The sequence below is a fragment of the Tasmannia lanceolata genome, unplaced genomic scaffold (genome assembly GCF_043159265.1).
Source record: "Tasmannia lanceolata isolate RefF3 unplaced genomic scaffold, GAP_Taslan_0.1 ptg000016l, whole genome shotgun sequence".
NCBI lineage: Eukaryota > Viridiplantae > Streptophyta > Magnoliopsida > Canellales > Winteraceae > Tasmannia > Tasmannia lanceolata.
This window is the reverse complement of record NW_027518693.1, coordinates 10,668,108-10,680,294: the sequence shown is the minus strand read 5'-3', so window position 1 is coordinate 10,680,294 and position 12,187 is coordinate 10,668,108. Positions and strand designations below refer to the sequence as shown.

At 38.7% G+C, this 12,187-nt stretch overlaps 1 protein-coding gene across 2 annotated transcripts; it reads left to right on the top strand.

Moving 5' to 3' along the window:
• Nucleotides 1-2,334: 2,334 nt before the first annotated feature.
• Nucleotides 2,335-9,384, top strand: LOC143848156 (protein DETOXIFICATION 27-like). 2 transcript variants are annotated; one of them, XM_077357006.1, is made up of 8 exons: nucleotides 2,335-2,666; nucleotides 5,429-5,970; nucleotides 6,093-6,179; nucleotides 6,602-6,658; nucleotides 7,032-7,270; nucleotides 7,362-7,480; nucleotides 8,879-8,965; nucleotides 9,048-9,384. In XM_077357006.1, exons 1-8 carry the CDS (start codon nucleotides 2,409-2,411, stop codon nucleotides 9,093-9,095), a joined length of 1,437 nt encoding a protein of 478 aa, XP_077213121.1. In that variant the 5' UTR covers nucleotides 2,335-2,408; the 3' UTR covers nucleotides 9,096-9,384. The 2 variants fall into 2 exon arrangements, with proteins under 2 accessions (XP_077213121.1, XP_077213122.1); XM_077357007.1 differs by lacking the exon at nucleotides 2,335-2,666 and adding an exon at nucleotides 3,285-4,590.
• The last annotated feature ends 2,803 nt before the right edge of the window (nucleotides 9,385-12,187 follow it).

Here is a 12,187-nt window from a genome sequence, read left to right as displayed (position 1 = left end):
ATTCAAGGTTGATGAGCAAAGTAACAATTAAAAAATAGGCTTGTCACTGTTGAATTATCCGCAGTTTTGCTTTTGATTGTTTTAGAAGTCATTTTTTAAGTTTAGATCATTAGACTCGTCGTGTGAAACATTAAGTACTTAAATCTTAGAGGTATAAAAAACTCAAGGGCGCCCCCATTGGGTACAAGTCACCAAAGTGCATTTTAATAATGGATCAATTACCAATGGGGGACAAACATTAGGTGGAATTATCAACAGGACGCATGCTTTTCAGAAATTATTAACGAGGGACAAAAGAGGTCTTGTCATTAAAAGCTGGACGAAAATGCCCTTTTCTTAAGCAACACGTTTTGTTTTTTCACTTTTCTCTCTTTTTTTTTACTTTTTCATTTTCAACTTTGTTTTTTTTTCACCTTACCAGTCATCTTCTTCATCATTTAGCCACCATTGGAGGCGAGAAAACTCGAAAATTTGAAACGTGAGTTCATTCCCATCTCTCTCTCAATATCTAGGTTTTGTTTTTCATTTTTTTTTAGGGTTTTGCATTTCTCCTTCTCCTTTTCAACGGAGGATGAAGAAGATAAATCTTACGATTGAAAGAAAAAAATATGAAAATGAACAAGTGAAAAAAAACAAGAAGTAAAAACGTATTCATAACGGACTTGATAAGACCATTTAGAATTTGGTAACCCCATTTTGATACTGGATAACCCCAACCCAAAGACTTGAAAAACCCCTTCCAAAACTCCAGTACCCTTGGGCAATTTTAAGGACTTGATAAGCCCATTCGTAAATTGGTAACCTCATTTTGATACTAGATAACCCCAATCCCAAATACTTGAAAACCCCCTTCCAAAACTCTAGTACCTTCGGCCAATTTTCAGGGACTTGATAAGCTCATTCGGAAATTGGTAACCCTATTTTAATACTTGATAACCCCAATATTAGAGACTTGAAAAACCCCTTCCAAAACTCTAGTACCCTCGGCCAATTTTCAAGGACTTGATAAGCCCATTCAGAAATTGGTAACCTCATTTTTTATACTAGATAACCCCAATCGCAGAGACTTGAAAACCCCCTTCCAAAACTCTAGTACCCTTGGCCAATTTTTAGGGACTTGATCACCCCATTCGAAAATTGGTGACCCCATTTTTTTATACTAGATAACCCCAATCCTAGAGACTTGAAAACCCTCTTCCAAAACTCCAGTACCCTCGGCCAATTTTCAAGCACTTGATAAGCCCATTCGAAAATTGGTAACCCTACTTTTGAGAGTTACTATCTCCCTTCCAGAGAGTTGATAAACCCCTTCTGCTATAAAACCCCCTGCCTATAGCAACTCTTCTAATGGCATTATAATTCTGCGCATGATAGAAATAACAAAAGAAATGGATGTTGTTTTCATTAAATGTGCTTCATGTATTACATCCCAATTTGTGTATTACAAAATAAAAAATTTAAGTAAATAAGAAAATGTGTAGCCATCCATTCATGTATTACATCAACTTTTTCTTATACAACCACTTGTCTTCCAAAAAAGTGAATGAAGCCATCCATGCATTATCTCCAGAACTCACCCTAAAAAACAAATCGCTTAAACCCTAAAATCAGAAACAAAGGAATGAAAAATAGTGCAAAACCCTAAAAAAAAAAGAAAAAAAAAACCTAAATACAAAGAGATAGATGGTAAGAACTCAACAATCAAGTTTTCAAGATTTGCCAGCAACAATGGTGGCTGAACAAGGAGGAAGATTATTAGTAGGGTAAAAAATCAAAAAAGTGATAATGGAAAAGTAAAAGAAGAGGAAAGAAGGAGAAAATAAGGTCAAAACATGTTGTAAATGCCAAAGGGTATTTTCGTCGAGCTTTTACTGACAAGACCTCTTTTGTCCTCGGTTGATAATTTTTGAAAAGCAGGGGTCATATTGATAATTTTGTCTAATGTTTGTCCCTCATTGGTAATTGGTCCTTTAATAATCTCTTACTGGCATCCACCATAAATGCACGATGGTGACATTGCAGCCAATGTGGGCTCCGTTTCAGCCCATTTTTGCCAGGGCACCCGTGAGTTTAGCATTCCTCTAAATCTTAATATTTCTATCTCTTTCTTCATATTTTCACCCTCTTTTGTTTGTCTTTTCATGATTTAGTTGCTAGGAAACGAAAAATAGGAAGGTTGAATTCAGTCAGATGCAAAAGACAAACAAGAGAAGGTGGAAATTCTGGAAAAATGAGGAAAATTTCCAACTTTTGTCGTATTATTATAGCGCTTTCATTCTTTGAATGGCTGCTTTTGATCATAATCCAGCAAAGCACTTAAAAGAGACGTATGTCTTATTAAAGCACTTGAATGAACTCTTTTACTCTGTCTGTCTGCCATTCTCTATTTTGGGTTGGGCTGAAAAACAATGGATAATGGAGAAGAGAAGGTGCCTTTGCTATTGGAATTGGCAGTAGAATCCCATGAAGATGGTAGTTTGGGTAGAAAGATTTTGATTGAATCAAAGAAGCTATGGCAGATTGCGGGTCCTGCCATTTTTAGCCGTCTCGCCTTGAATACAATGAACATCATAACACAGGCATTTGCTGGTCATTTGGGTGATCTGGAGCTCGCTTCCTTCTCCATAGCCAACACTGTTGTAGTGGGATTCACCTTCGGACTCTTCGTAATCTCTCTCTCTCTCTCTCTCTCTCTCTCTTTCCCCTCAAACAAAGTGACTTTGATGTGTTTTCTTCATTTCCCTATTTTTAACTTTGGATTATTGGTAATATCTCTCTATGTAGCAAACATAACTTTGGTAGGTTTTCTTCATTTTTCCCTTTTTCAAAAGGCTTCTATTTGATGTAGGATATTCTTTGTTTTAGTCTTCTTTTTTGGGTCTCAGTTAGCATGTGTTATAATTGACTAGGAGACAAAACTGATTTCTATAAATATGGAGGTGGGTATAGAGAATTTCAGATCTTTGCGTTGAATAAAATTTGAATTAGGTTTTTTCTCTTATTTCCCTGTGGATTCATGGGTTTTATAAGAAGAGACGGTGATCTTTGCCCTTTTTTTTACATGCTTCAGCCCCATCACCACTATTTTTTGATAAAAGATACCAATTTTATTAAGTAATATAGAAATGATTACGAGTGCACTTCGGTAAAGATTCCCCCTTATAAAATGAGGCACTAGATGGTCCTAATTTGGGTACACGATCGTTGGCACTTCTTACATACTTGGATCTTTAATCTCATTTACAAGATTGGCTAGTCTCCATGACCCGTCACAAATTCCTTAAGCCCACAAAATTTTGTTAGAGGAATCACTTTCTACTTCCAAACTACCCTCATCTCCCTGATGAAAATGGTCAATCCTTGATGGAGTGCATGAACCTCAGCTTCTATGGAGTCGATGATATGGATTGGGCCCCATAACTATTATTTTCTATGATGGTAATAGACAAACAACACACCCTCTGTTTTTAACCTTTGTCTCATTTTCTTTCAGTTAGGCATGACAAGTGCTCTAAAAACCCTATGTGGGCAAGCTTTCGAGGCGAAGAAATATCACCTATTAGGAATCGATATGCAGCGATCTTGGATTGTGTTCTTTGTGGTTGCCGTTCTTTTCTTGCCAATATTCTTCTTCGCAACCTTCGCAACCCCAATTCTCAAACAGTCAAACTCATGGGCTGGGACAATTTGTATATGGCTTATCCCTCTTCACTTCTCATTTGCCTTCCAATTCCCTCTCCAGAGACATCTTCAGTGCCCAGCTCAAGAACGCTATGATGGCATATGTTGCGGGCATTGTGCTTGTATTTCATGTGTTTTTGAGCTGGCTTTTCGTCCATCAGCTCTATTTTGGCATCGTGGGAGCTGCGGTTACAAGAGGACATAGAACCTTGCTTCTAACCCATCAAGATACAAGAACGAAAAATAAAATCCCTTCACCCATATACAACAATCTTAGAGTATGTGAGACGTTGGATTGAGTTGAGTTTCATCGTTGGATCGGCTTGGTGGTAGATTAGGCAATTGGGTTAAGTGAGGTAACAGTTAGAATGAAATCAAGATAACGATGGAAAGAGATGGTATCCTTTTGTTTTAGTTTCTTAACAACGAAATCATGAGAAGACAAATGAAAGTAGGTGTAGATGCAGCAATTTCAGGTAAAAGACAAACAAGAGAAGGGTGGAAACTCTGAATGGAAATTGGCTGAAACATCATTCCTATACTTGTAAGTTTTTGATAAAGAGTCGAGCAAAGCCCTTAAAGGAGACCCTCTCTCTCTCTCTCTCTCTCTCTCTCTCTCTCTCTCTTGTTTTGGGTTTGGAGTAAGAAACAATGGATAATGGAGAAGAGAAGGTGCCTTTGCTATTGGAATCGGCTGTAGAATCCGCTGAAGATACTAGCTTGGGTAGAAAGATTTTGATTGAATCAAAGAAGCTATGGCAGATCGCCGGTCCAGCTATTTTCAGCCGTCTCGCCTTGAATACAATGAACATCATAACACAGGCCTTTGCCGGCCATTTGGGTGATCTCGAACTAGCTTCCATCTCTATCGCCAACACCGTTGTATTAGGATTCACCTTTGGACTCTTCGTAATCTCTCTTTCCCTCTCTCCGAAACAAAGATAACTTGGATGTGTTTTCTTCATTTCCTAATTCACCTTTTTTTTTTGGTAATATCTCTCTCTCTATAACAAATATACCTTTGGCGGGTTTTCTTCATTTTCCCTTATTAAGAGGCTTCTATTTGATGTATTATGTTCTTTGTTTAAGTTCTCTTTTAGTTAGTTTTTTTTGGGTAGGAATTATAGTTGAGTAAGAGATGTATTTGATTTCTATAAATATAGGAAATTTCAGATCTTTGTATTGAATAAAATTTGAATTATGTTTTTCCTTTTATTTCCTTGTTGATTCAAGGGTTTTATCAAAAGAGACATTTTTCTTCTTCAAGAGTCTAAAGATGGTGATCTTTGCCTCTTTTTTTGCATGCGTCCGCCGTATCACTATTATTTTTTGAAAAGATACCAATTTTATTAAGAAATATAGAAATGATTACAAGTGCACCCCCATATAAAATGAGGCACTAGATGCTCCTAATTCGAATAGACGGTCAACCAAATTGTTGGCACTTCTTACATACTTAAACACTTCTTACATACTTAGATCTTTAATCTCATCTACAAGATTAATCACTCTCCATGGCCCATCACAAATTCCTTTAGCCTAGAAAATTTTGTTAGAGGAATCATTTTCTACTTCCAAACTATCCTCCATCTGCCTAATGAAAATGGTCAATCCTTGGTTGAGTGTACGAACCTCAGCTTCTATGGGTCAATGATATGGATTGGGCCACATCACTATTAATTTCTGTGATTGTAATAAACAAACAAAACCCACTCTGTTTTTAACCTCTCTTTCTCTTCTCTTTCAGTTAGGCATGGCAAGTGCTCTAGAGACACTATGTGGGCAAGCTTTCGGGGCAAAGAAACATCACCTATTAGGAATCTATATGCAGCGATCTTGGATTGTGCTCTTCGTGGTAGCGATCCTTCTCTTGCCGATATTCTTCTTCGCGACCCCAATTCTCAAACTCATGGGACAGCCACACGACATTGCCGAACAGGCGGGGACTATTTGTATATGGCTTATTCCTCTTCACTTCTCATTTGCCTTCCAATTCCCTCTCCAAAGATTTCTTCAGTGCCAACTCAAGAACGCTGTTGTTGCATATGTTTCGGGCATTGCGCTTATAGTTCATGTGTTTTTGAGTTGGCTTTTTGTCTATCAGCTCAATTTTGGTATCGTGGGAGCTGCGGTGACATTGAATTTCTCATGGTGGGTTGTGGCTTTTGGTATGTTTGGATACACTGTTTGTGGAGGGTGCCCACAAACTTGGACTGGTTTCTCTAAAGAAGCTTTCTTTGGGGTGTGGGATTTTGTTAAATTGTCTTCAGCTTCTGGGGTCATGCTCTGGTATCTCTCTCCCATTCTTTGAATGTTTTTTTACTTAGAATTGAAGGTTTTATATAGAAGATTGAGATGCATAACTATTGGATTTTCATTTTCCTTTGTGTTTTTTGATTGTTCAACAATAGCTTGGAGAACTGGTATTACAGAATATTGATATTGTTGACTGGAAATTTGAAGAACGCTGAGGTTGCTGTTGATGCACTTTCCATCTGGTTAGTAGCTTCTGGATTTTCACTTTTATAATAAGATGGATATTGCCCATTGGATATTGGCACAACCACGTTTTGATAATTGCACAAACTTATCTTGTCTTTTATTATTTAAACAAATTCAAAGGTTATGATAAAGGTTATTATAGTTCCCAAAAAGCTCTCAGAAGCAAATAAGAAAACGAAACGACAAACTGAATTTGTGCAATTATCAAATCCCTGTAGTGCCAATATCACTAGCCAAGAAATAAAATGTCATATTTATGTACCCTCCTTTTGATGATAAAAACAGTGTGTGTGTATAACTATCAAACGGGAGGAGTGCAACTATGAGCTCAACTATGATGTTCTTTTCTCCTTCATTTACTTGTACTGAAGTCTCTTTTTCCCCCTCTTTTTTCTTCTGTGTTTTTTTTTTTTGACAGCATGAGTATTAACAGCTGGGAGATCATGGTCCCCTTTGCATTTTTCGCTGCGACCGGGTACGTTTCAGCTTCCATATATAGAAGGGGGGCGAAAAATAATCGCCCCATAAATTCTGTACTAAACTTATTTGTTTCTTGTAAAATTACTTGGGAAGACACGGGCGTGTCAAGTAGCTCCTTCACAATCCTTTTAATATTGGAAAATGCTAAAAAGGAAATCACCTTATTAGGCCCTATTTTTTCCTCATTTATGTAATCAGATCCGTTAATCCGGGAAGAAAACCATAAGCCCACTCCAATGCTAGTAAGAGCACCTTGATCGGATGATCCTAGTCATTCAATCCATAACGCCTCGTGCAATTTTCTTATTGTTCATCAATCTTGGTAATTGTTTTGATAATATATATGTAATATTTGTGGCAATATACAGAGTACGGGTTGCGAATGAGCTCGGAGCAGGCAACGGGAAAGGCGCTAAGTTTGCGACGATTGTATCGGTGGTGACCTCACTGGTTATAGGCCTGTTTTTCTGGGCCCTGATCATGGCCTTCAATGACAAATTTTCACTCATCTTCACCTCCAGTCTCATCATTATCAAAGCAGTAAAAAGATTATCAATTCTCTTGGCCTTCACCATCCTTCTCAACAGTGTACAACCAATTCTCTCCGGTGAGTCCTTTGTAATATCCAATTAAAGCACAGGCTTAAGTGGGATATCAATTGGATGGCTAGAAACATTTGATCTGTGTGTATTTTTCAGGTGTTGCCGTGGGTTCGGGTTGGCAAGCGTTTGTTGCATACATAAATATAGGAAGTTACTATGTTATCGGAGTGCCGGTCGGAGTTTTGTTGGGCTGGGTCTTCAACCTCGGAGTTTTGGTACGTGTTCTTATGTTAGTAATAGTATTAGGGCATGTTTGGCAACCATACAAAAATAATTCATTGAATATTTGTTTGGGGGCGATGTATCTGAGCAATACCTCAGATAGCGTATCTGAGCAAGCCACTATAAATAGCACACTACCCATGCTGTCTGACTCATCCAAACTATTCATTCCATAAAACCTAACATAGATAGGTGTTCCTAAGAACTCATCTCCATAGGATCATCCTAGCGATTCGATCTATATAAGCACAAAATGCACCCACTTTATAGCCGTCCATTTTAAACCTCCACAAATCAAGAGTTAGCATGATCCTATAGAGATGATTTCCTACAAACACCCTATCTATGTTAATTCCTATAGAATCAATATCTAACTTAACCCAAACAACATAGCTCTGTACCCTATTCATACTCCCTTGCTCAGATAAGCTATCGGAGGTATCACACACACACACGTATGGGATTTGCTAGCATCCATTGTACAAGGCATTTCGAGGATGGTCTGTTGCATCTGACAACAGCCACCTCGTGAATGAAGACAAAATCTGCTGAAAAGTGAGCCTTTGTGGCTGTTGTCAGATGCAACAGACCATCTGCCAAATGCCTTTTGCGATGGAATCTAGCAAATCCCTATATTTATATTTGTTTACTAGTGAAACAGAGAGGCAGAGAGTGTGAGGAGGACATGAGTTGGGGAAAACAGGAAATTTTTTTTCTCTGTTTTCCATCCCCACATCATATACTCTCATTAATCGCTGCCCTCTCAAGTCTCTCTCTCAACAGCCCTAGCTGCCACTCTTTCACCTTAGGTAAACAAATGTTCCATGAATTTTATTTTCATGGATGCCAAACATGCCGTTACAGTATAAAAAATTCAGGACGATCGATATCCAGAGACCTGTTATTTGCTAGTGGGTTCCAATGCCTACTTGTCACAGATATATGGTGATCAGGGCTATTAATTCAGTGGGCCATCACCAGATTCTACGGATTGTTTACAGGTTTCATGCCTATTGGATTATCCCAAACATCTGATCAAGGATTGCAAATGGCCAGTCATATGTTCTTAGGTGACAAGTCTAAAATACCTATTTTAGATTGAGGGTTAAATAATTTGCTCGGAATGGAACATGTGGCATGTAACACTCTTGTGGCGGCCCACCAGGTCAACGGTCCAGATCACACCACATAGGGCTACATTTAATCAGGCAGACATAAAACTGTGCGTTAGGGTACCATTTTTTATGCTCTCGTAATTAATAAACGTTAAGCTTGTGTATGCCTAAAAACTCTCACTTGGGACCAGGTGAAAATCAAACTGCACGCCTAAACAATTCTTGTTAATCCCAATAATAATCTCTAATATATTGAGGTTGTGGACACAACGACAGGGTATATGGGCTGGAATGATTGGTGGGACTGCAGTTCAGACAATGATTTTGGCCTACATTGTGATTCGTTGTGATTGGGATAAGGAGGTAATGACATACGTTTAGCCCATTCTCTCATACTTTGAATCAAATATATCTCCTTTCTTTCTAACCAGACTTTCTATCGCAGGCCATGAAAGCCTGCACGCGTATGAATAAAGAAGGTACTTCACACTAGTCACAAACTGACACTGGCAAGCAATTCTTGGTTTCCAGTTTCAGGGGGATCGATCTCTCTGTGGCTCCCATGAATGAGAGGGAGAAATGGGCATATATTTTTTGTGATGATGTTAATTTAGGAAAATTGTTTCTCTCATTGTATGATGTTTCAATGTTCCTTGATTGAATTTTAAGGAAAGATAAATATGAAATGAAGTGATATTAAATCTCCATATAAGGCGTGTTGGAGTACTTGGCACACCCAACTTAGTGTTGCTTCATGGGAATAACATCAAGCTATTTCATCAGTTAGCTCCATTGGTTAATTTTCGTTATAGGGTCTTAGATTTGGTGGACAATGTTCTTTGCAGGAACAAGAGAAAAGTAAAAGTGCATTGTTTGGTTCGCGAGGAGGTATTGGCCTTTTATCCATGTTAGTGTTACGGTCCCAAGCGGGGACCTGCCTAGGTATGGACTAACTAGGTGGGGCCAGCCTAGCATGCCCTGCTTAGCCTAATGTGTTTCATCAGTTCCGGACCTTTATGGCATATTGGTTGGTACCAAGTACTTGTGTTGGAATTGTTTTCCCCAAAGATGGCCGACATTGACTGCGTAGCTATTTTGGATTATTGTTTTTTAATTAAGGTTTTATGGGAAAAATGTTTAAACCCTAATTAAGGTACATTATTAGAAAGAGAGGTGGGGCATGGGGAGACCTAACCCTAATTTAAGTTACAAATAAGGGAGCTAGGTTGTTTAATGGGAGCAAAACACATTAAGAGATTATTGTGATTTTGGGTTTTTCTCCAGGTCCCTGATTTACAATGCTAAGGCCAATATTTACATCGATTTAAGCACCCAAACTTGGTTATATTGGTAGATCTCTCTTGTAAACGACAGTGGATATTCATTGGGAGCATTATCAACGCTCGGATCACACTATCGCATAGCATCACCATTTGTTTATTGTGGTTGGAGGTGTGATCGGTTTCTGCATGTGATTTTGATTCAAAATAGCTAACATTTGGTATCAAAGCATCATCTAATCTAGATCTGATCTTTATTCCTTGATAAGAAAAATCGGTATTGAATACTGGGTATGTTAGGAAAGTGTCTTATTGTCCATGTTCTTGTTACTTTTTTTCTTCTTTTTTTTTGTGATAAGCCAAAATAGGAAAGTGTTTTATTTCAGTTAATTTAAAAAACTAAGCTTAAAAGGGCTTACTCCACATGATCAAAATAATGGAGGCTAAGGTAGCGGCAAGAGAGAGTATGAGAGAGAAAGGTAGAAAGAAGAGGGTTCTTTGTTTTCTTCTCCCTCGGGTTTTCTCTTGGCTTTTTTCTTAGGAAACTCTTGTGTACTGTCTTAGTTGAGAAGCAAGGAAACGATTGCGGGTATTGGGGTTGCGGGTTAGTCATTGTAATCCATGTATATTATTTTTCTCATCGTGGAAGATTGTGTTCTCGCCCTTGGGTGTGGGCATCCTGTCCGAACCACGTAAAATATGGGTGTTCATCTCCTTGCTTGTCTTCTTATTTTTACTTTTCAGTTAATTTGTGCACAATCGAATCGGAGCTCGGGTTGCTCAACAGATTTTCTCAACAAAGTGGTACCAGAGCCCTGGTTGGAGCGATCATTGAAGGCCGGGTGGAGTGATCATATATGTTGTGATTGTTGGAAGTTAGAAATATTATCCCAGAGATTCTCGTTCGAAGTGTAACCCTACAACGAGAAATGCAGAGTGTCTAAAATGGCGGTGATTCTCATTCGAAGTGTAACCCTACAACGAGAAATGCAGAGTGTCTAAAATGGCGGTAATATCAAGTCATACCCAGTTCAACATCAATAGGTTCGATTGAAATGGTAGTTTCAATCTATGGCAGATAGGGGTGAAGGACATCTAGTTCAACAGGGCTTAGCTAAGTCGTTGAAAGGAAATGATAGGAAGTCGGAGAAGATGACGGGTGCCAAGTGGGAAGACAGTCGAAGGTGATCAACATAATTCGATTATGTCTAGAGGATGACGATATGGAAGAAGGAGTGCCTAAATTATGGGAGAAGCTGGAAAAGCTTTATATGTCAAAAACCTTAGCCAACCAATTGTATCTGAAGCTACAGTTGTTCGGGTGGAAGATGTTGGAAAGGAGGAATCTTTAAGAATACATTACGATGTTCAACAGGCTTGTCGATCAACTCCACAAGGTTGATGAAAAGTTGAGGGAAGAAGACAAGGCCCTTTTGCTTCTTACTTTGCTTCCGGATTCGTATGACAATCATGTATGCTCCAAGAGAGAATATTTTGATATGTTCCAGGAGACAAGGACATGTGTAGCGTCCTTGGGTGATGGGTTTACCTATTACGTCACGGGAATTGGAATGGGGAATGTCAAGATGTTTGATGGACTGACTCGTACTTTGGGTGTTATGGCGTATGTCCCAAAAATGCGAAACAATATAGTATCACTTGGTCGGTTGGACTCCAAGGGTTGCCGATATTCAATTGTAAATGAATCCGTCAAAATCGCACGTGACTGTATGGCTCTAATAAAAGGAGAAATGTGGCGGATTATACCGCCTCGTCAGGGACACGGGGATACCTTACCAAACACATCCTAGATGTTGGGAAAGTGTCTTATTTCCCATGTTCTTGTTCTTTTTGGTGATAAGCCAATATAGGAAAGTGTTTTATTTCAGGTTTTTTAAAACATATGCTTTAAAGGCCTTTCTCCACGTGACCAAAATAGTGGAGGCTAAGGTAGCAGCAAGAGAGGTGAGCCGTGAGAAGCATGGAAAGGGTTGAGGGTTTCTGGGATTGAGGTTAATCCATTATAATCCTTGTATATTATTTTTCTCATAGTGGAAGATTGTGCTCTCGCCTGTGGGCTGTGGACACAGGCATCTTAGCCGAACCACGTAAAATCTTGGTGTTCATCTCGTAGCATGTCTTCTTATTTTCACTTTTCGGTTAATTTGAGCAGAATCAAATTGGATTTGCCCAACGGATATGCGAGAATATGTGAGATCTCATCGTTGGATTGGATTGAGATCTCACCCCATGGTTTTAAATTTCGGCCGACACATTCGGATTTCTGGAAAATGTAATTTTTAAA

Bases quoted from the DNA above. Each gene is read 5' to 3' on its own strand.
- LOC143848156 (XM_077357006.1), top strand. From the start codon at position 2,409: ATGGATAATGGAGAAGAGAAGGTGCCTTTGCTATTGGAATTGGCAGTA. The intron at 5,971-6,092 runs GTATCTCTCTCC...GTTCAACAATAG, and splicing joins GCTTCTGGGGTCATGCTCTG to CTTGGAGAACTGGTATTACA. The intron at 6,180-6,601 runs GTTAGTAGCTTC...TTTTTTTGACAG, and splicing joins GTTGATGCACTTTCCATCTG to CATGAGTATTAACAGCTGGG.